This window comes from Spermophilus citellus, assembly GCF_964194105.1.
Source record: "Spermophilus citellus genome assembly, chromosome: 2".
Lineage (NCBI taxonomy): Eukaryota > Metazoa > Chordata > Mammalia > Rodentia > Sciuridae > Spermophilus > Spermophilus citellus.
Window position 1 is genome coordinate 72,931,871 of NC_138183.1, and position 24,941 is coordinate 72,956,811.

The window sequence follows — 24,941 nt, forward strand, 5'->3', positions numbered from 1 at the left end:
TCATCTCGGGCTTGGCATTATCATCATCTTGGCATATTAAACATATTTTTTTTCCAGGACTATCCAAGTGCTTTAGGTTAGAATTGTCATGATGACTGTGTGAGAGTGATTATTATTATCTCAAATGTATGGATTAGGAGATGGAGGCTCAATGAAGTCAAACAAGTTTTCCAGGCAAAGGGAAGTAATGTTTTGACTATGACCATCATTTTGTTATAAGGTGTCACACACCTTTGGCTTTGTGTCTCAACATAGTAAGTACCACACTGAGTGCCCAGGGATGGTATGGGGCTTGGGGTGGGAGTGGAGAAGAATTTGGTCTTGGGGGGGAAAAGGTGGTAAACATGTGATTTCCTTTAAAAATTTTGGCAGAAATAATAAAATGCAGACCATTAAAACTACAAAAGGTAATAGTTATCATTATAATAAATAAACATTATATAGTAAATAGTGGTAATTAGTGACATATATAGGTCTACCTGACATAAACTTTTTGAATATGACTTGAGTGACTGTGTGATCCCTCATTAGTATTCGTGTAAACTAGTTCCTGATTTTGTCTCCCGATTGAAGAATTTGTTCTTGGAACATAGTATTCATTGGAGCTGAATGGGGAATTTTGTCATGAAATTTTTATTCTGGAACTTGATTTGGGGGTGCTTCCATTTGAGCAAATCTGATACTCTCCAGTACTTCTTTTACTATAACCGTAGAAATGTGTGTTTCTTCTAGTTGCTTTTAGTTTTACCAACATTTCTTCTTTCCCTCTTTTATGGCTATAGAATCTCTATTGAGAACATGTGACTTTGATCATGGATGAGCTGACCTCATCTCCCATTTCATGGTTATAGGGATTCTCCCTACTGCCTAGCCACAGTGGTAAATTCAGGGGTGGACACTGATTTATGGCAAGCAAATCCAAGTTCTCCCTGTGACCTTTATGTTGTAATTACCAGGAAAAATGCGTCTTTTTAATTGTTTTTTTCTTTCCCAATTGGTTGGGTATGAACCCTGGCACTGCTGGTGGCTGCTTTGTCCAGCATGTGTATGGGCTAATGTCTAAGGGATAGAGAACGGACCTCGATGACAGCAATCAAGTCCTATATCCCACCTGGCCTGAGCTCAGCTTATCCTTAGATTTTCTGGTCCTGCAAACCTAAAAATCCATTTATTTATTTTTGTTTGAGATAGCTTAAATTGTATCTCTGTTACTTGTTACTAAAAAAGTTCCCAAGTGGTGCAATAGTTCACTGATAATAATTTAGAGAATAAAACAACCATTAGATCACATTAGTGCTTCCCATTACATTAGGTGAAACTACAGGCATCCTAGTTATCTCACTGAAACATTTTGTGTGCAATTAAGGTCATTGGCATCTAAAGCTCTGGTATATGTCCTAAAATTTTATGCATCTAGATGTTCAGATCTGTTAATTACTTGGAATCCCCTTGGAACCATAGTTGCAAGTGCCTGACATCTCTGTGGCACTGGAAAGCTGGGGAATCTTGGACCCCCTCACCCAAAGCCTCATAAATTTAGCATACAGAAAACTGATAGAAGTGAAAGCTCTGGAATTTAATCTCTGATTCTACCAGTGATTTGTAGAATGATCTTAGACATCTTTGGCTCCGAATGGGTATGACTTCAGGGTAGCTTTGGAATGAAGACAAAATGTAGGGGCAAACATTGGTTTTGGGGGGGTGGGTAGTGCCTGGATTGAAACTCTTGATGACCAATGGGCAACCAAGAAACAAGTGCATTTGAGGAAGACTGATCTATAAATAAGGACCCAGGGAAGGCTAAAAGTAGCCTGACATAGGGACGGTATGGGCCCAAATGTGAAAATTTTCAGCTAGTGACTAAATCCACCCAGTGAGGATTATAATGTAGTTTTTCTAATAGTGGTTAAACCTTCTCTATGTCAGGCTACTTTTAGCCTTCCCTGGGCCTTTAATAAAGTTTAATAAAGTTCCTTTAATAAAGTTTAATAAAGTTTCCTTTATGTCTACAAATAGATGGAAAATACATTTTGATGTTGTAGATCTCTTTTGGACAAAATTCTATCTCCTTCCATTTGTACAATATTTAAGAACTGTAGTAACTTTTGCATCTCAAATAAGTGAAGGTGTCAACCTGGGTGTCTATTTTTCTAGCCTTATTAAGGATATCTAGTACTGGGTTAAGAACATAATAATATTAGAAAGAGAGCAATCATGCATGTATTATATTAAAATGCCTACCCATATGGAAAGAAGGGTGCCAAAGACTGTCCAAATAATTAGAAGGAATTTTTATTTTCAAGCAAACAATAATAAACTCTTGTAAAACTCACTCACAAATTGCTTAAACAAGGTAAACTTAAGCAAGTGTTCTCAGTAACACTCCAGGATAAGTTACTTGCTTATGAAATCCAACTGATGCATAGAATTATTGGACACGGACTACTTCAGAACATATGCCCAAAGTGTTGTTTTGCTAGGGTTTCACTAAACCATTTTTAAAATAAGATGAGCTAGGTAGCAAGATTAGCTGCCTATGAAGTCAGTGCAACTTTGTGATAATAATTCTGAATTTTCTTGTTAATAGAGTTGGGGAGAAACATGTATTTAGACATAGCTTCAAAACATTAATACACTATGTTTATTTTTGATGTGCTGGGGGTCAAAACGAAGGTGTTATGTGTGTACCAGGCAAATGCTATACCACTAAATTATATCTGCAGCCCCCCACATTTTTTTCTTCTTCTTTTTTTAAAATCCACCCATATTCTAGGTTTAGGTTTTTTCCCTCAAAGATGCAATTTTAAAGGAAAATGGGTCAGACTATAGTGGTTTTCATTGTTTTGTATTATCTAATCAAATTGACAGTAAGTTTTCATGAAGTTTTTCTAAAGTCAGATTATGTTGGTTAATCTTTTCACATTTAAGTATTTATTTCAAACTTTCTTTTTTTATATATTTATTTATTTTTCAGGTGTGAAGGACAATGTGACATTGCTTATTGTTAAAAGTACCCCAGGTCACCATTTGGAGGAACTCTGGGTCTCTTACATCTCTGGAGCAGCCTTCTTTTTGTCTTCTTTATCTCTTGATTTTTGAATAGATAACTGTAAAATTCTACATTATATAAAGAATATTCTCTAATACAGATCCAAGAAAATCAAACTCAATGGGAGCAGAGATAATGAGCAGCAAAGGTGTTTTTTCTACAACCACATGGTTTCCCAGCTTTCTTCACTCCCTTTCCCTTTCTTCCCTCACTTTTTCTCTCTTCCTTTCCTCTTCCTTTTGCCTCTGGATTTGTGGGCCAAGTGATTAGATTCAAAACTTCCTCTTCCTTCTAACTTCTGGTTTTTCTCAGAAATTTATGATTTTTCAGAAAAAATAAAAATTAGACTGTGCAAAGATTTCCAGTGCATCAGACAATCAAAAGTTCAATTAAACATTGTTACATGCCCAGGAAAAACACAGGAAGAATAATATAACAAACTTAAGAATTTGAAACTGATATAAGAATGAATGCTCTTGGCCTCTGAAGAAGTCAGCAAAAAATATTATGCTTGATACCCTTCACAAATCAACTGGGTCAATGTCTGAGAGCATTGAAAAGCTTTTGCAAAATAAAGTTGACACACCATAATCTTTTAATGGCATAAATTCCCATTAGCTCAACTGCTGCATAAGTAATGTTCATTATAGTGATTAGAAATGTTAATTTCTTAGAGCGATAATAATTTCCTTTCATCTTTTATGGTGGTGTTTTTTAAACTGCAGGATACAACCCATTAGTAGATCATGAAATCAATTTAGTGGGATACAATCAGCATTCAGGAGAATAGAATAGATTAAAATAGAAAATATTAAATTTCACTGCATATTGTCCATGTAAATATTATTTTAAGTACTTCAATTTATTTTAAGTACTTCAATTTCAATTTTCTCAGTGCATATGTGTAACTGCCTGGTTATGGTATAAAGTAGATTTCATACTGTGTGTCATGCTCAAAATAGTTGGAAAACGTGATTCTCTAATATAACAAGTGAATTCTAACACTGATCTAAAGGTGTTGCACAATTTGGAATCTCATAAATGGGTGAAAGGGCAAGAAAATATTTCATTAGAAGATGATAGTCATTTTATTTTTACTGATAATTGGATCACTTCCCTAGTTGTTAGGAAAATTTTCAGGATCATAATATGTTTCATTTCCTATTATCATCATGCTAGGGATATCTTGGTGGCATACCTTAGTGAGGCTATCTAGTTGGACTGTCTTTACCATTTACCAACTTGGGCATGTTTCTGAATTGTTCTGTACTTCAACTTCCTTGTCAATAAACTTGTGATAAATTGGTAACTGAATTTTTATAAAGAATAAATGAGGAGATCCAACTTGGCGGCTGGCGCGGAGAGATCAAATCTCTGACCTCTTCAGCTGCGCGGGCATAGGGAGTCGTAAACTGTCTAAATGCTGTTTGCTCAGGATCACTAGGCAATGCAGAGCTGATGTGGATCAGGGGCGAACAGTCCGGGCCTCTCAGAACACACACCGAGCCGGGATCGGCTGCATTCAAGCTCTCATTTGCCTGCTTCTCACGGCCAAACCGCTATGACTCAGCACTAACGATCCCGCCGAAACAACTGGTCGGCCCTTCTGATCCTACGGAAGTAAATGCCAACCGAGCCTTCATAGGCAGTGGCCACAGGATTGAAACGGGGCTTGGGAGGGACAGTCAGGACCCACCCGTTGCATTGGTCACCCGGCAAAGGGAACGAACTGTCACCATTTGCATGGGATACCACCATGGCGGAGAACTGATGTCACCAAAATGCATCGGAAGAGATAACTTCATTGAAACCAGCGGCAACACATGTGTAATCCCCTAGCCTTCCCTCTCCACACAGCGGGGAAACATTAAGGGCCCCTCCCCCCTCCGAGCTCCCCGTGAGCGCGATAGCCAGAACGAGGGAATCAGGAGTGGCGCAGGACTTGTGGCGCAGAACTCCTAGCTACCGCTCCCACCAGTGCTGACAACTGAGGTCCCTTGCACCAGCTACTGGGGGAGTGGCTACCTGAGGGCAAGCAAATTCTCTGGGGGTTCTCAGCCCCAAGCTCTACAAACTTAGGGTCTGAGGGAATGGCAAACAGGGAGAGTGTGTCCAGGCTTTCATGAAAACAGGGCTCCCGGGAGCAGCAGACCTGGCGTGTAGCCAATATTGTGGTGAGTGTCACCAGTGCACGGGGCCTGGCTTGAGGAAAAGAGGGGAAGTGTCTAGACACAAGAGAAGGCCCTAGGCACCCAGGATTGGAGACCCGCCCAGTCTGGGAGGAAGAGCTGCTGCACAGTGATTGGTTCTTGCCTATTGAGAGGAGAAGCTTGGCCCAGTGGGCACAGCTCCACCTACTGGAAGAGAAGTTAATCAAACTCTAAGACTGCATTTATTAATTTTTTTTAATTTGGGTTTTTTTCATTTTCATTTTTTTGTTGTTTTGTAAATATTTTTTTAATTTTTTTTGAATTTTTAAATTTTTTTTATTATTTTATTTTTTTTAATTTTAATTTTCATTTTTTAAATTATTATTTGTCTTTTCATTTCTTTTCAATTCTCTTATTCCCCCTTCCTCGAATTCTATCTGCTTACTCTCATTCTCTTTAATGACTTCTTCCCTTCCCTTCTAATACCTTTTCTCCCAAGCATCAAATAAATTTATAGGAGTAAACACTAACTCAGCAATCAAACAGAACAAGAAGTAACATGAGCAGCATGAAAAAGCAAGGAAGAAAAGGAGTACAAACAATGCAGGACAGCCTAAATATTCAGGAGGACCTAGAGCCATCAGAAAAATGGTCATATAAGGAACTCAAGGAATACCTTAGACAGATGGAATGGAACCTTAAAGAGGATACGAGACAGCAAATTCAAACAGTGAAAGAATACATTGAAAATGAATTACATAAAGAGATAAAAGAAGAAGTTAAGCATCTTTATCAGGAGATAGAGATTATAAAAAAATCAAACAATAATTCTAGAAATGAAAGAAACTATAAACCAAATTAAAAACTCAAATGAGAGTATCACTAATAGAGTGGAGCAAGTAGAAGCCAGAACGTCAGATAATGAAGACAAAATATTTCATCTTGAAAAGAGTCTAGCCAACTCAGAAAGGCTGGTTAAAAATCATGAGAAAAACATCCAAGAGATATGGGATAACATAAAAAAACCAAATTTAAGAGTCATCAGGATAGAGGAAGGCACAGAGATTCAAACCAAGGGAATGAGTAACCTGCTGAATGAAATAATTACAGAAAACTTTCCAGAAATAAAAAAGGAAATGAATACACAAATTGTAGATGCATACAGGACACCGAGCACACAAAATCACAGTAGACCAACACCAAGACACATTGTTATGAAGATATCCAATATACAAAACAAAGAGAAAATATTAAAAGCTACAAAAGAAAGGAGGCAGATTACATTCAGTGGTAAACCAATAAGGTTAACAACGGATTTTTCATCACAGATGCTGAAAGCAAGAAGATCCTGGAACAACGTATTTCAAACACTGAAAGACAATGGATGCCAACCAAGAATTCTGTATCCAGCAAAATTAAGCTTGAGGTACGACAATGAAATAAAAATCTTTCATGATAAACAAAAGCTAAAAGAATTTGCAGTCAGAAAACCAGCATTGCAAAGCGTCTTGAGCAAAACACTACACGAGGAAGAAATGAAAAACAATAACCAAAACCATCAGTGGGAAGTGCCTCGGTAAAGACAGAGGACGGGGGGAAAGCTAATCATGGAGAAACAAACTAAATTAGAAAAAAAAAGATAAATAATCAAACATGGCAATAAGTACAAACCATGTATCAACAGTAACTCTAAACGTTAATGGCTTAGACTCTCCAATAAAGCGACATAGGCTCGTAACATGGATTAAAAAAACAAATCCAACAATATGCTGCCTCCAGGAGACACATCTGATTGGAAAAGACATACACAGGCTCAAGGTGAAAGGTTGGGAAAAAATATACCACACACACAGTCCTCGTAAGCAAGCAGGGGTGGCCATCCTCATATCGAATAAAATCGACTTCAAGACTAAGTTAATCAAAAGGGATAAGGAAGGACATTATATACTCTTAAAAGGAACCATTCACCAACAAGACATAACAATTATCAATATTTATGCACCAAATAATGGTGCTGCGACGTTCATAAAACAAATTCTCCTCAAGTTCAAGAATCAAATAGACCACAACACAATAATTATGGGTGACTTCAACACACCTCTCTCACCATTGGACAGATCCTCCAAACAAAAGCTGAATAAAGAAACTATAGAACTCAATATCACAATCAATAACCTAGACTTAACTGACATATATAGAATATATCAACCATCATCAAGTGGATATACTTTTTTTCTCAGCAGCACATGGATCCTTCTCAAAAATAGACCATATATTATGCCATAGGGCAACCCTCAGTTGAAACAAAAGAAACTATTGAAAAAATTAACAAAACTAAAAGTTGGTTCTTTGAAAAAATAAATAAGATTGACAGACCCTTAGCCATGGTAACGAAGAGAAGAAGAGAAAGAACTCAAATTACTAATATACGGGATGAAAAAGGCAATATCACAACAGATGCTACAGAAATACAGAAGACAATTAGAAATTATTTTGAAAACCTATATTCCAATAAAATAGAAGATAGTGAAGACATCGATAAATTTCTTAAGTCATATGATTTGCCCAGACTGAGTCAGGAGGATACACACAATTTGAACAGACCAATATCAATGGATGAAATTGAAGAAGCCATCAAAAGACTACCAACCAAGAAAAGCCCAGGACCAGATGGATTTACATCCGAGTTTTACAAAACCTTTAAAGAAGAATTAATACCAATACTTTTCAAGTTATTTCAGGAAATAGAAAAAGAGGGAGCTCTTCCAAATTCATTCTATGAGGCCAACATTACCCTGATTCCGAAACCAGACAAAGACACCTCAAAGAAAGAAAACTACAGACCAATATCTCTGATGAACCTAGATGCAAAAATCCTCAATAAAATTCTGGCAAATCGGATACAAAGGCACATCAAAAAAATTGTGCACCATGATCAAGTGGGATTCATCCCTGAGATGCAAGGATGGTTCAATATACAGAAATCAATAAATGTTATTCACCACATCAATAGACTCAAAGATAAGAACCATATGATCATCTCGATAGACGCAGAAAAAGCATTCGACAAAGTACAGCATCCCTTTATGTTCAAGACATTAGAAAAACTAGGGATAACAGGAACTTACCTCAACATTGTAAAAGCTATCTATGCTAAGCCTCAGGCTAGCATCATTCTGAATGGAGAAAAATTGAAGGCATTCCCTCTAAAATCTGGAACAAGACAGGGATGCCCTCTCTCACCACTTCTATTCAATATAGTTCTCGAAACACTGGCCAGAGCAATTAGACAGACGAAAGAAATTAAAGGCATAAAAATAGTAAAAGAAGAACTTAAATTATCACTATTTGCGGATGACATGATTCTATACCTAGCAGACCCAAGAGGGTCTACAAAAAAACTACTAGAACTAATAAATGAATTCAGCAAAGTGGCAGGATATAAAATCAACACGCATAAATCAAAGGCATTTCTGTATATCAGCGACAAAACTTCTGAAACGGAAATGAGGAAAAACACTCCATTCACAATATCCCCCCCAAAAAAATACTTGGGAATCAACCTAACAAAAGACGTGAAAGATTTATACAATGAAAACTACAGAACCCTAAAGAGAGAAGTAGAAGAAGATCTTAGAAGATGGAAAAATATACCCTGTTCATGGATAGGCAGATCATCAAAATGGCGATATTACCAAAAGTTCTCTATAGGTTTAATGCAATGCCAATCAAATTCCCAACGGCATTTCTTGTAGAAATAGATAAAGCAATCATGAAATTCATATGGAAAAAAAAAAGACCCAGAATAGCAAAAGCAATTCTAAGCAGGAAGTGTGAATCAGGCGGTATAGCGATACCAGATTTCAAACTATATTACAGAGCAATAGTAACAAAAACAGCATGGTACTAGTACCAAAACAGGCGGGTGGACCAATGGTACAGAATAGAAGACACAGAGACTAATCCACAAAGTTACAACTATCTTATATTTGATAAAGGGGCTAAAAGCATGCAATGGAGGAAGGATAGCATCTTCAACAAATGGTGTTGGGAAAACTGGAAATCCATATGCAACAAAATGAAACTGAATTCCCTCCTCTTGCCATGCACAAAAGTCAACTCAAAATGGATCAAGGAGATTGATATCAAATCAGAGACTCTGCGTCTGATAGAAGAAAAAGTTGGCTCCGATCTACATATTGTGGGGTCGGGCTCCAAATTCCTTAATAGGACACCCATAGCTCAAGAGTTAATAACAAGAATCAACAAATGGGACTTAAACTAAAAAGTGTTTTCTCAGCAAGAGAAACAATAAGAGAGGTAAATAGGGAGTCTACATCATGGGAACAAATTTTTACTTCTCACACTTCAGATAGAGCCCTAATTTCCAGAGTACACAAAGGACTCAAAAAATTAGACAATGAGATAACAAATAACCCAATCAACAAATGGGCCAAGGACCTGAACAGACACTTCTCAGAGGAGGACATACAATCAATCAACAAGTACATGAAAAAATGCTCACCATCTCTAGCAGTCAGAGAAATGCAAATCAAAACCACCCTAAGATACCATCTCACTCCAATAAGATTGGCAGCCATTATGAACTCAAACAACAACAAGTGCTGGCGAGGATGTGGGGAAAAGGGTACCCTTGTACATTGCTGGTGGGACTGAAAATTGGTGCGGCCAATTTGGAAAGCAGTATGGAGATTCCTGGGAAAGCTGGGAATGGAACCACCATTTGACCCTGCTATTGCCCTTCTCGGACTATTCCCTGAAGACCTTAAAAGAGCGTACTACAGGGATACTGCCACATCGATGTTCACAGCAGCACAATTCACAATAGCTAGACTGTGGAACCAACCCAGATGCCCTTCAATAGATGAATGGATAAAAAAATGTGGCATTTATACACCATGCAGTATTACGCAGCACTAAAAAATGACATTTGCAGGGAAATTTGGAATGGAATTTGCAGGGAAATGGATGGCACTAGAGCAGATTATGCTTAGTGAAGCTAGCCAATCCCTAGAAAGCAAATACCAAATGTCTTCTTTGATATAATGAGAGCAACTATGAACAGAGCAGGTAGGAAGAGCAGGAAGAAAAGATTAACATTAAACAGAGACATGAGATGGGAGGGAAAGGGAGAGAAAGAGAAACTGCATGGAAATGAAGGGAGACCCTCATTGCTATACAAAATTACATATAAGAGGTTGTGAGGGGAATGGGAAAATAAACAAGGAGAGAAATGAATTACAGTAGATGGGGTAGAGAGAGAAGATGGGAGGGGAGGGGAGGGGGGATAGTAGAGGATAGGAAAGGTAGCAGAATACAACAGTCACTAATATGACATTATGTAAAAATGTGGATGTGTAACCGATGTGATTCTGCAATCTGTATTTGGGGTAAAAATGGGAGTTCATAACCTACTTGAATCTAATGTATGAAATATGATATGTCAAGAGCTTTGTAATGTTGTGAACAACCAATAAAAAAATAAAATTAAATTAAAAAATTAAGTGTAACATTAAAAACACACACACACACACACACACAAAAAGAATAAATGAGTGCTGGGGTTGTGGCTCAGTTGTAGAGCATTTGCCTAGCATGTGTGAGGCACTGAGTTTGATTCTCAGCACCACATGTATATAAATAAAATGAAGGTCCATAGACAACTAAAAATATTTAAAAAGAAAGAATAAATGAATTTACACATAGGATACACCTAACACAGTGTTTGACATAAAGCAAATATTCAGTGTTATTTACTAATATCATTATGTTTTCCTACCTTTATATAAGAAGAGAAAATATGATAAGAGTTACTTACTTTAAACTTTTATTTTTGTCTGTGACAAAAGAAGAATGGGGCCCAGGGTATGTTTTGTGATTCAGCCCATGCACAGTTCCTAGTCCTTTAATTCTTCTGTCCAGTGTGGATACTTTTTTAGCTCATTGAAATGAAATGTTTTAGACCATAATTCTCAACCTGGGATACATAATATACTTTATAGGATTATGAATCTCCTGAAATGTGATCACAGTTTTGAATGAATGTGCACATGCTTTTGAGCAGTGTCCACAGGACACATAGCCTCTATTGTCTAAGGGTTCATATGTGGCATAGTGAAGACTAAGATATACTTGGGCCCAAGAGTAGGTTCACTAATTATCATTGTAACTTTAGCCAGTTACTTAACCTCTTATAGTTTTACTTAATCTATAAAATGGGAACTAAAAATATCTCCAATAGCAGATAGTTCCAAGAATTAATGTTTATCGGAGTTGTAAAGAGTTTAGCACAGAGGTTGCAACATGATAGGTTTTCAAGAAAATATTAATAGTGAAAAAAGAGTAGGTATATTGGGAAAATGGAATGAAATGTTATTCTGAGGTCTAACTTTGGAATACTGAATCAATTGCAGAATCATTGAGTGATCTATAAATTTCTTTATTCAATAAAAATGGATTGGATGCTGCTGTCATTACAGGCGTACAGGTGGTGCACGCCTGTAATCCCAGTGGCTCTGGAGGCTGAGACAGGAGAATCACTAGTTGAAAGCCCGCCTCAGCAATAGTGAGGCACTAAGCAACTCATTGAGACCCTCTCTATAGATAAAATACAAAATAGGGCTGGGGTGTGGCTCAGTTGTTGAGTGCCCCTGAGTTCAATCCCTGGTATTTGTGCCCCCCCCAAAAAAATAAAAAAATAAAAAGAAATGATTGAATGCTGCCATGTGTTGGGGATTGTGCAAGGTCCTGACAGTGCAGTAATGCACAAGACACTTTCTCTGCTCTAAAAGAGTTCTTAATCTAGGGAGGCTGCAAACATAGCCTCCAGCCATGTAATAAACCAGCCACGTGATAAGCACCACAGCAGGCAAACTATGGAGCTAAGGGAGGATGTAGTAGACATTTCTGAGAACCACCGCCAACATGGCTTGTAGTTTAGTTTTGTCCTGTGATTCCAGTTTGAATTTTAGAACAGAACAGGCATAACCTTGTTTTATTATTTTAACACTGAAAATTATTGGTCAAATGCATACAATTATTAAGGCACATCAAGGATGAAATTTGATCTGTAAAATCTGGAGGACATGGCTCATCTCTCGGATATGTTACCAGAGACGAGGACAGGTAGTGAGATGTCTATAACATTGGGACTAGAGAATAGGACAAACCCACCATATGAATTAAAATCCCACAACCCAGGGTATTTCTACTTTTGCAGGGAGTAGAGTTGAATTTAATTCTTATTTGAAACAAGTATAGTAGCCTAATTTTTTTTGTTTGTTTCTTTCTTTTTTCCCTTTAATGATTTTTAGTTTTTCAATTTTAGTGCATATATTCAAATACACCCTTACACACACATAGATGCCATAGTGAGTATTTTTTGAAAATAGATAAAGTAATAATAATTATTAAATGACCTTGTCTTACATTTTATTTCAAACTTTTCCTTATATATTTTTATGATTCAATGGATATGACTAGGGCCATAGTGTGTTAAAATTGAGTCACACTGTAACAGGTCTATTCTAGAAGAATTTGATAGTAGTAGCAGTCTTATGGGAGAGTTCCTCATGTTATCAATAACTAGATGTGTCAGGGAACCATTTGGGATTATACCCACTAATAGGAGACATGAGGTTGCTATGTTAATCCATTTAAATCATTTTTGTACTCTCTGGATGCAGAAACTCTTTTACCTTTGAGTAAAGCTGTCAGGATAGCTAAATCAATGTCCTGGTGTCCTTCTGATCCCATCCGAAAAACTGTAATCTGCAATTTAAGACAAGGTGATCATTAGCAATGTATTTTTCCCCACAAGAGAAATTAAGTCAATGAGAACACATCTAAACAGAAGCCATTTTAATATCTATAAAGGAGATTCTTAACCAGAGGGCAAGCACATAAAGATGCAATGAGAACATTTTGTAATTCTTTAAGAGGGAGATGCATTAGCAGCCTCCAAACAAAGCCACCTTAAATTATTGCACTGCTTATAGATACAAGAGAAACCAGAAACCGAGTAAAATGTTCTCTTATCATTTTAGTTTTAAAAATGAAACTTGTAGGATTTACAAAAATGTGTAACCTGTAATGTAAATATGAGTGCAGAAACTGTGTTTAAAAAAGAACTAGTTAGTATGCCTTTTAGTAACTGGCCCCACTGTGTGCAACCACCGTCACTGCACTCTCTCCTCTGCAGTGGCTACCCAAGAGTTTCAACATTGTAATGCCTCTGACTCTTCAATCTTCTCAATGACCTTAAACCTCCTTTAGATTATCTTGAAATCCAGGTTGTAAGGAGTAGAAAGTGGACAAAACAATAACAGTTTTCTTTTTGGTAATCCAGGGATGATAAGTATTTTCTGGAGAAGAATAACAGGGAGGAGAATGAAGAGATGACAATGAAGAATTGATACTTGTGGAAGACTTGACTGCTGATGTATTTGTGTGTGTGTGTATGTGTATGGCGGGGGGAGAGTGCGATAGGAGATGCGTTCTAGAGAAACTGTTACTAAGGATTGATGCCCTTATCATAAACTAATGTTGGGATAATCTTTACTTTTATGATGTTAAAGAATTCCTCTCATAACCATAACACTTTCTGATATTTAAAGAAAGTCATGAGAAATGTTATTTGTAGGCACCTACTATGGATCACTAAAGGCCCGAGTTTATGTTTCTGGGAGGGAACTTATACGCACACACACAAAATGCCAGGTATCCATGTTGGGCAGAACAAGATAAATTTTTATCTTGTGTTTGAAGTAAGAAGTGAATCCTCTAACCAAAAGGGGTCAAGTAGGCCCCTTTCTTTGCCACTTTATAGGATGAAGATTATAGAGAGAAAGAGTATTCAGGTTTGGGAGACAAAGAGAAGCAGCATTGTAAGGCATGGACAGCATTTTGAAGGAAGAGTTCGACAGCAAAAGGCTCAGTATGAAGGAGGGTTGGAGAACAAGTGCCCCAGGAAAGAATAAGGCTCATTAAAAGAGTCCCTGACACACGAAAGGGGTATCTCATCCTAGCACCAACTGTAGGGCACAAAAGCAATCTGGTTAAATATCACTAATTCCTAGCCCAAACCAGGCTATCAGATGATTTTAGAGCAAAACTTGGCATAACAATCTGCATATGGAGAATTTGCATTACAAAGTTAGGTTAATCTTTCTCAAGGAATTTTTGGTTATCTTCATAAAAAATTAATTAAGATGCTCATTATGAAAAAGAGCAAAACTTTGCTGAAGAACAGGAAAGGATAAGTGGAGGCATATACTAAGTTGATTGATGGGAAAATACAATATAATTAATATGCTATTTCTCACTAAATGAATATAGAATTAATTATAATTTCAGTAAATATTCCAAAAATATTTTCATGGTCTTTGATGGATTGATTCTAGAATTCATCCAGAAAGGTAAATTTCTTAGAATTAAAGAGCAAGAATGTAGAATTCATCTTACTGGTTATAATGCTTTCTAAAACCATAGAATTTAAAAGAGGAATGAAGGGAGTAAAAAGATTACACTAGTACTTGTTTCTTTTGTACCTGTTTATGTCCAGAGGTCAGAGCCTGGGATGAATATAAAGCAGAGATTGTGAGGTGAAATGTCTTCATAGGCATTTGGACTAAAAAATTTTAAAAATTAGAAAGAACCAAACAAAATCTATCAGTGTGCTATGTTTGGATTATGGCCATAGTTACAATCTCAGGTAAAGACTGTCAGTTGGAAGGGTGCCCCAACTCTATTATATTTGTCGGGAAATCTGCTCTGCATAATCACAGGATTGGCCAAGGTGCCAATTTGACCTCGTTCTTCTGATGCCCGCACTTTGCTGCATAATTAGCAATCACTTTTCAGATAGAAATTTTTCTGGGGCAGCAAATAGATATATTTTGTTGGGAGTCGCCCTGGCTCCAAAGACTAACTTCCCCATCTCCCAAGAAGAGCCATCCAATGGCGAGCCCTGCTGGCTCACATGATCCTTACCCACCAATAAGACTAGCCCTGCTGGCTCACATGATCCTTACCCACCAATCAGAAAGAACCCCAGCCAACTGTCAAACTGTTCAACCATTAAACTGTCATAACTGTCAAACCGCTGCTGGCTCTATAAATATGCAGAGCTGTTCCTCAATAAACGGGCATTTTCTCCGACGGCAACCTTTGATCATTCTTTCATATTTACCTTGACATATGAGATCATCAGTTTTTCTCCTAGGAGCACATGTAGATTTGAGGTTAGGGAAAGGAAGACATGTAAATGTAGAGTTTCTAAAGGATTGTAAGAGCTTGAAATGGGTGTTCAAATGCCAAGGTTTCCGAGATTTTCTGGAAAACTGATGTGATGGCAATGGTTGCCCACCTATTGTGCCCCATCCTGGCAAAGATCCCAAAGACCTTGGACTGACACTGGGAGGGAGTGAGCATGCCTTAAGAAGAGGAAAAGGGAGCACCAAGGGGTGGCTGGAGACCCCAATGATAGAATTCATACAATTTTGCCTTGATTGACCTGGACTATTACATCTTCATCACTGCTCCAAAACTTTTCATTTGAAATTAAAACATTAAAAAATTAATTGCACAATTTATATCTCTGTTTCAGGGGAAAAATGTCAATGAGAAAACCAATGTCATCTTCTCCTAACATCCCCAGTATTGGTAGAGATGCCAAAAAATAAGGTATTCTTTAATCATTTTGGTGGTAATGTGATCCAAATAGTAGTTTTGGAGTAGGATGTGTTGATATGAAGTTCCTTGGTTTTGATGTAGCATTTTTTAATAACACTAGACTTTACTTGCTAACATTTTATTGAGGACCTTTGCAATGGCATTTGTGAGGTTGGTCCATGTCTCCAGTCTTGTCTGGATTGGTCTTAGAGACACACTAACCATTTAGCACGAGTTGGGAAGCTCTTACTTTTTCCCTATGCCGCAGAGCAGTTTATGTGATGAAGGAAGATTTAGGAAGATGTTCCTGAAATGAGGGTATTTTTAGGGATTGGAGGAATTATTAAAATAATTGATCAGTTTAGATCTCTGCCTCTCGTTGATTCAATTTCATATACTTTCCTAGATAAGCAAACATTTCATCCAGATTTTCATGTCCACTGGCCACAATGTTGTACATAGAATTCACTTACTATTTTTAAAATGCTCTATGTCTAGAATTATATGGCATTAAAAAATTCCTCTTTATTTGTCACTAGATCAAAATCATGGTCATTTCAAAGAATAGGCTCTTAAATTTATTCATCAGTATTATTGCTACTCTGTTTTTACTTGTATCATTTCTTCTACTTTTGCCTCTTTAGCTACTTTTATCCTGTGGTCTTAAGTTGACTTTTTAGTCAATTTATTTTTATTCCTTCCATGTCATTTCATTTTACATGTGTATCTTTTTATTTTTATAGATCTTTGTATTTATACATAGGTTGGGTTCAAACTCATACATGTATGGAATTCGATTTCCATTCATGATACCCCCCTTTTCCCTTCCTCTACTAGACTTTCTTGCACTCCTCTATTTATTTATATTTGACTGGTTCTTTTTACCTATGCATAAAGGTGAAATTCTCTGTGGTATATTTATATGTGAACATAACATGATTTTTGAAGAATTCATTCTGTACTGCCTCTGCTTACCCATCTCCCACCATTTTTGTTTTTTTTTTGTGTGTGTGTGTGTTGGGGATTGAACCCAGGGGTGCTTAACCACTGAACCTGCATCCTCAGGCCTTTTTTATTTTTATATTTATTTATTTATTTTCTGGGAATTGGTTACTTTCCCCTTTTATTTTTGTTCTAAAAGCCCACAGAATAATGAACAGTTCTAAAATTTTTCCCATTATTTGGATGTTGATGTTTTCTTTGTTTCTTGGACTTCATTCACCATCCCTTCCCCTTACACTGAAATTAACTCTCTGAAGTGGAAATCATTCAAGTTTGATAGGAAATAAATACTTTCTGTAGCAAACAAAAAAAAATAAAAACAAATCTTCCAAATTTCTCTCATCATATCTGACCCATGTAACAATAATAGAAAATGAACGAAACTCTAGCATCAGGGAAGAATTAAAGAGACATGTGTATTTTGGTTTGCCTGGAAATGAGTTGATTTGTGCTTATTACTTCAGCATCCAGTTCGCTTTGGCATTTTGTTTTAGATTCTTCATTTTAAAACAAGATACTATTATTAATAGTTCCATTAAAGTAAGTTTGGATGACATCAGTAGACTTCTTGGGCTTCAAACTTTTCCATGGCTTTTTTTTTTGCAGGGAAGGGGAATATGTGAGGTACATGTGCAGTGATTTAATCTGAATGATGACAGCAAACAGTCAACTCTTACCCAACCATTTTAGGGGAAAAAACTCCAATATATTTCTGTCAGGGTTTGAAAAAAGCTCACTCAGTGAACTCCTTAGGTTTCAAATGGTGACAGGAGACATATTTTGAGACAGGATCTTGCTAAGCTGCTTAGGGTCTCACTAAATTGCTGAGGCTGGCTTTGAACTTGCCATCCTCCTGCCTCAGCCTCCTGAGTTGCTGGGATTACAGGTGCACACTATCATGCCCGGCTCCCCTTACCCATCTCTGAATCTTATAAATAGCAGGAATAGACAATTTTTTTTTTAAAAAAACCAAATCAGAAGTGCTCTCTCTCTTAACTGAAGACAAGAATCTAGCTATGTTTAACATGGCTGATTTTTATCTTTTATATCTCCCATCTTATTTTGTTTTCTATACTTTCTTATCATTTCTCTTCTACACCTTTTCTTGCCTTTAAATTTTTTTATTTGAATTGGTAATATATGCACATGGTAATAAAGAATCCTGATAGTATAAAGAGATTTTGGTGAGCATTGAGTACACCCCTCCTGTTCGCTCTTTCCAGCACCCTCATCAAAGGCAACCGTGCTACCAGTTCAGAGATGATTTACATAGAGTATGTTTCTTTCTTTTACACAAGTGGTAAAAAGCTTTACTGTCTATTCTATATGTGCTTTTCTTACTGTGTATCCTGGAGAGGATTCCATTCAGCCACCTAGAGATGGGCATCATTATTTTTTGACTGGCTAAAGTTTCATAATATGCATACACCAAAATTTACTTAACCAGTCTTCTGGTTGGATTATTATCAATCTTTTGGCATTATAAACACTGTTCCAGTGAATATCCTCATATGCATGTGGGTGAGTATATCTGTGGGAATGATACTGATAGACATGGAATTTCTTGACCCAGTTACTCTGAGAAAAGTTCTTTAATTCATTTCTTTGATTTTTCCTCCAGAGTCCTTACCTTTTCCTTTTTTTGAATATTTTGATTCTATATGGAAATAACTTTTCCTGGTATGTACTTTCCTCCTATAGCTTTTAACATTCCAGAAATTACTATAAAACTTCTTGTGTTCTGTTATGGTGGGTGGTATATTTTTACCTATCTCTTTATGCTGAGAACTATATATATATATATATATATATATATATATATATATATATATATATATAAATAAAATGTGTGATAGAAAAAATTTAAATTATGTAGAGGTATTAATTTAATTATTTCATAGGTGTTTTAGTATGGTTTGAATTTTAGTGACTATACAATTGGTATTTTCAACATGCACGCTAGAAATAACTCTCAGACTTGTTTGACATGGTTATCTTATCTAAGCACCATGGGATACAGGGAGATTAATGTGTTCATCCAGAACCAAAAGAAGAAATGTCAAAACGTTTTGTTAAGAAAAATTACCTTAGCATGGATGAAATTCTGATTCTCATATTGAAAGCAAGTGGAATTTTCAATGACAACATTCCCTTTCTATCCCTTCAACTTTTCTGTCCAGCAGCTTCTCTGATTATGTTCTTCCTCTCATTTTATATCTTCTTAGAAGAGAGGACTCTTAGAGTAGTTTTTTTTTTTGTTTGTTTGTTTTTTGTTTTTTTTTTAAAGAGAGAGTGAGAGAGGAGAGAGTTAGGAGAGAGAGAGAGAATTTTTTTTTAATATTTATTTTTTAGTTCTCGGCGGACACAACATCTTTGTTGGTATGTGGTGCTGAGGATCGAACCCGGGCCGCACGCATGCCAGGCGAGCGCGCCACCGCCCGAGCCACATCCCCAGCCCCTCTTAGAGTAGTTTTGATTTGCATTTCTTTAATTATTAGAGAAGTTGAGCATTTTTTCATATATTTGTTGATCCACTGTCTATCTTCTTCTGAGGAGTGCCTGTTTAGTTCCTTAACTCATTTCATCTCACTCCAGTCAGAATGGCAATTATCAAGAATACAAGCAATAATAAATGTTGGTGAGGATGGGGGAAAAATGGTACACTCATACATTGCTGGTAGCACTGCAAATTGGTGCAGCCAATATGGAAAGCAGTATGGAGATTCCTTATAAAACTTGGAATAAAACTACAATTTGACCCAGCTATCACACTCCTTAGTTTATACCCAAAGGACTTAAAATCAGCATACTATAGTGATACAGCTACATCATGTTCATAGCAGCTCTATTCACAATAGCTAAACTGTGGAACCAACCTAGCTGCCCTTCAATAGATGAATGGATGACAAAAATGTTATATAATGAAATATTACTCAGCATTAAAAGAGATTATAATTATGGCATTTGTAGGTAGATGAATGGAGTTGGAGAATGTAATGCTAAGCAAAGTAAGTCAATCCCAAAAAACCAATGGCCGAGTGTTTTCTCTGATAAGTGGATGCTGATTCATGATGGGAAAAATGGAGGAACTTTGATTGGGCAAGGGGGAGGGGGGAGAGAAGGGAGAATGGGCAACAGGAAAGATGGTGGGATGAGATGGACATCATTACCGTAGGCACACATGTATGACTGCACATATGGTGCGACTACATCGTGTACAATGTAGAGTCCATTTGTCTATAATGAATAGAAATGCATTCTGCTGTCATGTATAACTAGTTAGAACAAATAAGAAAAAAAGAAACAAAAAATGAGGATGAGCAAACTTTAAAAAAAAAGGAATCTGTACAAAATTGACTGTTTGAACTCATGTATTGATTATCTCTGCTGTGCCTGGCACTGTTTCAGTGCTGAGCAAGGAGCTGTGAAGCATGCTGACCAATACATTCTGCTTTCACACTGTGAAAAGTCCCCTACAGCATTGCTTTCCCCTGTGGACTCCCTTCTGCTCTCACTGGCACGGGCTTTGTTCAGCTTGTCGCAACTTCATTTCTGAAGTGCGTTTCTTTACTGCAGTAGTGTTCTTGATTCCAGTCCTGTCTCTCCCTCTTCCGTTTATTCCCCATGCTGCGCTATTCATGCAATCTTCCTTATTAAAATTTCTTTAATGGCCTCCATTCTCTGTGACATAAAGCTAGAAATTCTTAGCAGGGCATTCAAGGGCTGTGAGCATTTCTCTTCCAGTTCTTTTTCAGTCTCTCTTTTTAGTTAGACCTCATTGCCACGCCTGTTGCTGTCACTGCTACTAACACAGCCACAATTGTCTCACACACCTGATGTCCCCTGGCACAGATTAACTTGCTCCTTTCAGCATCTCTGATGTTGTTTTAGCCTCTCTGCCTTCATCCATTTGTTCCTTCTTCCTGGAATACCCTTCCCGTTGCTTTGTGAGCTATCTGCAAGCCTTTCACTTGACACAGGCCATTTTAAGAAGCCCTTCTAGACAATATACAACTAGCATGGAACACTCACTTTTTCTTGTGTCTCTACTATGCTTGAAGGCTTGGTAGGACACCAGGTCCAGCTACTATTTGCAATATGTCTCTTTGTATTAAAGACAGGTTCATTTGCAGGCAAGAGCCCCAGTTTTTGCTGGAGTATTTGTTGAGAGGATGAATTTATCAGCAAATGCTTGTGCTTAAGAGACTGGTTTAAAGAAAACAAAAATTTAAAAGTAGGATGTTCCATTCAAGAATGATAACAAAAGTAAATGAATGGATATGTTAGGTAATAGACCAAGATTTTGTTAAAAGTGTTAAGAATCAATTTTAGCACAAGTCTACTGGAGCTTGTGTCATTGCTGAGAGTTTAAACTCTTAGTCAAGCATGATGTAAAAGAAACTGGGCTGCCTGAGTTATAGACATTATTTACTGAGATTTAGTGTGAATCTGATGTTTTTGAGATATTGGCAGAATCAAATAATCCCAAAGTATGTTTCAGTAAGACATTTGAAACTTTGGTTCCACGTAGATTAAGCAATAGCAGAGTAAAAGACTCAAAGCAAGAATTTATTATAGAAAAATGAAACAGAAGCATGGAAATGGGTTTGAGGTAGGAATTTTAGGTTTGGAGACATTTTAGTTCATTTCCTGGGAAACAAATAAGTGTGCTCACTACATAAATAACAAAATAGAGTTTGTATCTGAATTAATCATGAACTTTCCATTTAACAAGCAGGTCTTGTGGTTGAACAAGATCAGAGTATGGAAAAACATATTGGGAAATTAAACTGACTCACTTTCAAAGCATCTATTAATTAGTTTAATTTGTGATTTATATTTATGTCACAGTAAGCAATGAATCTGTGAAAACAAGGCATAGAGGTTGAGTAGAGCTTTTGAAAATGAAAATAACCATGATATTAGACTGAAAAACACCCATAAGCTGCAAGGACACTTTGGCTCAATCTATTAGGAATAGAAAGGAACATTCCACAATCATTTCATGCTGTTTTAGATTTTTAGAGATGATATCTGAGTTTGACAAATGGTTTGTAATGTGTCTGAGTATTTTAGAGAAATACTATAGCCATGCCACAGATAATCAGCACAGTAAGTTATTATTAATTGTCTATGAATTTAGAAAAGTCCACTATAATCATATTTTCTATTATACCTAAAACAATAAAAATGCTACATCTAGGGCTTGGATTGTGGCTCAGTGGTATAGCGCTTGCCTAGCACGTGCGACACTGGGTTTGATCCTCAGTACCACATAAAAATAAATAAATAAAATAAAGGTACTGTGTCCATCTACAACTAATTTTTTTAAAAAATGATACATCTAGATATTCCATTATAAAAAAAACATTTATGAAATGTTTTCTAGTTTCCTGTTCAATTTCTTAATAAAATCTGGGGATGTGTTTCCTCAGGACAGGAGCAGGGAGAGAGGGAGAAAATCAGACTTGGTCAGTAATTTGGTCACAACCATGGAATGATTTTAAAAACAACCAGGTTATCCTAATATTTCTCTGGTGGATCATTAATATTTAAAATAACAGGAAATGATTGAATGATTAATAGAAAATGCAAAAATCTACATTTAACAAGATATGGAGTGATATATGACTGCTGACAGGGATCCAACTAGGGACCCTGGTTGACAATAAAAGGGCTTTTGGTAGATACTAACTTCAGTTTTCTCTTTGGCATAATCAAAGGTGACTTGGTACAGGCAACAAAACAATGCAATTCGTTAAGTAGAACATGGTGCACTCTAAACAAACTCTTATTTGACTCCCAGCCTTTGGAAAAAAAAAAAAAGAACTTTCTCTGGTTGACAATTTTCCTTTCCTTCCTTCCTTTCTAAAATACTGGGGATTGAATCCAGGGCCCCACCCATCCTAGACAAGTGCTGTACCACTGAACCACATCTGCAGCCTGGATAGCATTTTTTTTTTTTTTTTTTTTTTTTTTTTTTTTTTGGTGATCCTAGGGATTGAACCCAGGGTCTCATGCATGCAAGACAAGCACTGTACCAAGTGAGCTATATCCCCAACCCTAGCAAAATTCTAAAGTTATCATTTTACCAATGGTACTAACTTTTAGAAATGGACATGCTGATTTATATAGAAGAAGGAAGGAAATCAGAGGAAATGTAAGCATACCTGCAACTGAGCAATCACAAGAGCATTGGAGAGAGATGTGCAAGATTTTTATTAGAAAATTAATATCATTGACTTCAATTATTTGTCACTAAGTTCCTTATCAACTGAAGTCATCCCTAAGTGTCTATGGGGGATTGGTTTGAGCATTTCCTGTAGATACCAGAGGAAGCTCAAATATCTTACATAAATGATGTAGTAATTGCATATAGTGCCCCCCCCATCTTCTGTATACATTACAGAATCTCCAAATTACTTGTCAGATCTTATATGATATAAATAATTGTTGTACTGTAGTCTGTACATGTTCAATGCAGGTGCAATATGTTTTCAAATGTTTTCCATCTCTGGTTGGTTGAATTAGTGGGTGGCACCTTTAGATTTGAAGGGATGACGTTACTGACTTTCCATGTCAGATTTTTGTAATATTTTTGAAGAAGTCTAAAACTAAGTTCATGCTGAACTGGGTGAATAAAAAGTGATGCTATGGAGATTGAAACTGGGTGAAATTAATATAATTCCAGTATGTCCTATAAGACTTTCATTTGTAAATACATTAGATAAAATAAGTGATAATTTGACTTTTAAAAGGTTATTTTATTATATAAAAGGCTTGCTTGTTTATTTTAAAGTTTCCTTCTTTCTGCCTTACATACATGGCTCGATTTAGAATACTTTCAATAATAGACTGTCTTATAAAATTAAGTACACTCACATTAATGATTCAACTCTGTGCTCTCAGGGGACGCTCATGGATGAACAATTTGCAACTTGGGCATTGATGAAGAGTGTCAGAGAATGGTAGGGGTTTGTTTTAGGCTCTGATCCTTTATTCCTTTTCCCGCTCTTTCTTTCCCACTATAATTTTAGGGTTTTTTTTTTTTTTTGGTACCAGGGATTGAACCTAGGGGCACTTAACCACTGAGCCACCTCCCCAGCCCTTTTTTGTGTGTATTTTATCTAGAGACAGGGTCTCACTAAGTTGCTGAGGCTGGCTGAACTAGTGATCCTCCTGCCTTAGCCCCCTGAGCCTCTGGGATTACAGGCGTGCACCACTGCACCTGGCTTCCCCCTATAATTTTGAAACACCAGGATTTATTTCTCCCTCAAAATAATGCATTTCAGAGGCTAGAAGTCTACTGGTTCCAACACAAAACAAAAAAATTGCTTTCTTATATAAATGAATCTCATGCTTTCCATTAAAATTATAGAAAGTTTAGAAAAAGAAATGAAAATTAATTTGCAACATCCCAAGTCCTACTCCAAGATGATAACTGATGATATTTTAATATACTTTCCTTAAGGCTTGCCTACTCTCCCTCCTACCCTTTTCCCCTCCCTCCCTTCTTTCCTTCCCTTCTTTCTTCCTGAACACAGAGTATATATGGAGCAGAAGGTGGAGCATACTTTAAACACTATTTTTCATTCTTATTTTCCTTTCTGTTCACTTTATGTTTTTATAATTATTGAGAATTCTTCAAAAAGCATCATTTTAATATTTGCAGAATATTTTATCCTATAGATGTATTAGTTTGTTTGATCAATAATGCCATTGTTGAACACTCACATTATTTCTAAATGTTTGATGCAAATAACCAATGTGATGAATATTTTTGTGTATAAATCCTGTTCTGTATTTAGTATTTGGTCCTTGGGATAAATTCCTAAAAATTTAAAGCTTTTGTCACAAATTGCTCTATAGCTGGAAATGAGTATTTTAGCACATAAGAGTGAGTTGAAGTGAAAGAAAGTCTGTGCTGTCCTTGAACCAGATTTGCTGTGATAGCACTATGACACCATTAATGACAGCCCTGGGGAGAGCTGACAACCCTATAATGACACTGGAAACACAGACATAGGCCGATGTAGAGCAGGCAACCC

The 24,941-nt window shown here is 36.7% G+C and overlaps 1 protein-coding gene across 1 annotated transcript in view; it reads right to left on the minus strand.

The window, feature by feature from the left end:
* TRPM3 (transient receptor potential cation channel subfamily M member 3) overlaps positions 1-24,941 on the minus strand; it is a 279,668-nt gene that overhangs the window by 124,733 nt on the left and 129,994 nt on the right. Inside the window, exon 7 of the mRNA XM_081264172.1 lies at positions 12,918-12,990. Coding sequence (XP_081120298.1) covers positions 12,918-12,990 — 73 coding nt within the window. The remainder of the gene's footprint in view (positions 1-12,917; positions 12,991-24,941) is intronic.